General features: G+C 57.4%; 1 protein-coding gene across 2 annotated transcripts in view; it reads left to right on the forward strand.

The window, feature by feature from the left end:
- MAGIX (MAGI family member, X-linked) overlaps nt 1–2,016 on the forward strand; it is a 3,480-nt gene extending 1,464 nt beyond the window's left edge. The window contains exons 3-6 of one of the 2 annotated variants that reach the window (XM_077752981.1): nt 45–127; nt 213–440; nt 555–726; nt 1,461–2,016. In XM_077752981.1, coding sequence (XP_077609107.1) covers nt 45–127; nt 213–440; nt 555–726; nt 1,461–1,768 — 791 coding nt within the window. In that variant the 3' untranslated portion in view covers nt 1,769–2,016. Of the gene's footprint in view, nt 1–44; nt 128–203; nt 441–554; nt 727–1,460 lie in introns of both variants that reach the window. The other variant, XM_077752980.1, reaches the window with a different exon arrangement.
- Nucleotides 2,017–3,150: the final 1,134 nt, after the last annotated feature.

Raw genomic sequence — 3,150 nt, forward strand, 5'->3', positions numbered from 1 at the left:
GGTGTCCATGGAGTACCCCTCTGATTTCAGTTTTCATCTTCCAGCCATTAATGTGCTAGATCCTGCTGACATAGAGGTTACAGACAGTCGCCTGCCTAAGGCCACTTTCGTGGATCCCCTGCCTCAGGTACCATCTCGTCCTCTTAAAGAATGCCGCCTGTTTTGAGACTGGCAATGTATGTACCCTTGTGTCTTTACTCTAGCATCACCAGTCAGAGACCTTGGGTACAGGTACCACACCGCCCCAAGTGACCCAGAGTAAGGCACGTTCTGGCTCGAAGCCGCTCCAGGCCTCTGGACGGTTCTGTGTGGAATTAGTTCGCGGTTCTGCGGGCTTTGGCCTCACATTAAGCGGAGGTCGAGATTCAGCCGGGGATACCCCTCTGGCAGTGCGTGGGCTGCTGAAGGATGGGCCGGCACAGCGCTGTGGTCGCTTGCAGGTGAGGTATAAGACACCCTCCATTAATTAAACAGGGCTAGCCCTATCCTCGCCCTTTTTTGGGGTATTCTCCATCTCTTCTTTTTACAACACCTTTTGCCTTGCACTCTTGCAGGCTGGGGACCTCGTGCTCCACATCAACGGAGAGTCAACTAAGGGCCTCACCCACGCCCAGGTGGTGGAGCGGATTCGCGCGGGCGGACCCCGTCTCCGCCTTGTACTAAGCAGGCCCCTTGAAACCCACCCCGGCAAGCCTAAGGGGGCAGGAGGGCCCCAGAAAGGAAATGGTGGGTTTCCCATGGGAGAGGGGTCAGAGATCTGTGAGAGGAAGGAGAGGGTCGCATAGTGGAGAGGCTGGGGTCCAGGGTGGGAAGAGGTGGTGGTTTCAGTGGGGAGGGTCAGAGTTCAGTGTCTGTGACGGGTCATGGTATTACCAAAAGCAGGTTTGGGAAGGGCAGGGTCCCAAGATAGGAATAAAAGTAGATTTTAGAGCGGAGGCTTTTGAGGTACTGGGAGAGGGATTGGGTAGAACGAGTCTGGGGTAAAAGCGAGTGTTCAGAAGGAAGAGTTATGGTCCTCACATGAGAAGGCAGAGTGGGTCTCAGCAGGGAGAGGATGGGATGGAGATCCAGAGAGCAGGGGTTCTAGTTCCAAAGCTGAGGGATCCATTAGGGAAAAGATTGGGAGGAGAGACAGGTGGGGTAAGGAAAAGGAGAATCTAGGGTACTAGGTGGGAGGGGTTTGGCATCTCGAGATCAAGGTCTGGGTTTGATTTCCTTTGGGGATTGTAGGAAATTAATTGGGAGGTCATGTTCTGGATCCAGGTGGGGCAGGGTCTTGGGAAAAGAGGTGTTTTGGGGGGGGGAGTCTTGAGGGGTGGCAATGGTTCCTGAATGTTGTGTCCAGTCCTTAAAGGGAGATTTCTCTAAGGATTGGGGTCCCTGCCACCCTCTACCATGGGGCTCAGCTCTCTGTTCCCCATCCTGTCGCCAAATCTAACCCTCGGTCCTGCCATCCCCAGATCGCAGGCCAGATACTGGGGGACCAGAGGTGATGAGGCCTCGCAGCGTCAGCGATTCCCCACGTCAGCACCCTCGATCCCGTACTACGGCCCAAACCCGGGGCAGCCCAGAGCCTAGCCCAGAGGGGCCAGTCGACCGCCCCGCGGTTCCTCCTCCAGAGCGCCACACAGAGGACCCTGATGACCGAGCCCCGGGTTCTCCGGGACCCTGGCTGGTGCCGAGCGAGGAACGGCTCTCGCGGGCCCTAGGGATCCCGGGGGCTGCGCAGCTTGCTCTCGAGAAGGCAGCTGGGAGGCGAAGGCACTGAGCATGTATTGGAGGGTTCAGTGCTCCCTTGGTACAGCCCAACCTGTGTCTGGCGTGCTCTGCCGGCCGCACACTGACAACGCTAGCCTCGCGAGTAGAGCTTCCTCTCTGTGTAGTCCCACCCCGCCTCCTGCTGCTCAGCGGACCAGCCCATGCTCCCCTCGCGGTGTCAGTGGTACAGCCCTCTGGACGGGCCAGCCCTGCACTTCAGGTTTTGAGCGAGGGTGGTAATAAAATGGTTCGTCCCAATCTTGACTTGCCAGGTGCTTTTGGTCGGGTGGGGCTCCTGAGTTTACCCAGTAAATGAGGGGGTGGGTCGATCTGGTTTCAAGGAGGGCCTCTCGCAGCCATTGACAAACTTACTTCGTGCAGTTTCATTCGTGCGTCTAGCGGGGTCTGCTTTTGCCGATCCTCAGCCTGGCGTGCTTTCTCCCCACTCTGTTTCTCTTCCCCAACTCCCTCTTCTCTCCGGATTCGTTTCACTTTTTGGGAGGTGTGCAGGGCTCACAGATAATCTTTGCTCGTGGCATGAGGAATGCAGAGGTGGGCCCGTTGTAGCGGGAGTGCACCTGTATGCCCACAGCTCCAGGCAGGAATCCTCCAACCCCTCAGCTGATGACCAGATAGCAAGCCTAGAACCTGGGTGGCTTCTTTCGCCAGGAGCCTGTGGTCTCTCACTGTGGCCTGGTCGACCGGCTTTTGCTGGCACGTAGACTGCCAGCCTTAGGGCATTGGTTGGGGCCCTGGAGCCCCCTTTGGGGTGGAGTCCGGAAGGCATGAGTCATCGGGCTGGGCTAAAAAAGGCTGTTCAAATCTTTGAGCCGCGCCCCCCTCTTCCATAGATGGTGAGGAACTGCAGCCAGCTTGTATGCACACGCCACATGCTGGGCATTCCGGTCCTGGGAGAGGCCAGAGTTTCCTCCATCCTGGGAGCAGAGCCCCAAAGCCAGGCTAGCGGGGCTCCAACCGCGATAGCCCCAAAGCCAGCACTGGCCAAGGCCAGAAATGTCCAGTCACCTCTGCTTGTCACCACATCCTGAACACTTGGCCCCATAACCCCCCAATGAAGGAAGCTGTGGTCAGGCGGGAATGGGCAACTCCCACCCCCTAAGGGGAGGTGTCGGAGAGGGGAGAGAATTAAAAGACCAGAGGGTGAGTTTCCAGGGTGACACTGAGAGGAGAGAAGGACTGCAAAGCCAGGCTGGGAGCCAGGGTATAAAGAGGTGAAGAGGTGACTCCTTGAATGGTCAGCACTGTGGACATTGTGGGGGAGTGCGCTGGGGCTTCCAGCTACCCTTGACTCAGAGCCTGGTGGAGGTGTGGCTCTATGGGAGTCAGGAGCCCCAGTCCTCTAAACATAGTCACACCCAGAAAACTAATAAT

This window comes from Crocuta crocuta, unplaced genomic scaffold (assembly GCF_008692635.1).
Source record: "Crocuta crocuta isolate KB4526 unplaced genomic scaffold, BGI_CrCroc_1.0 scaffold943, whole genome shotgun sequence".
Lineage (NCBI taxonomy): Eukaryota > Metazoa > Chordata > Mammalia > Carnivora > Hyaenidae > Crocuta > Crocuta crocuta.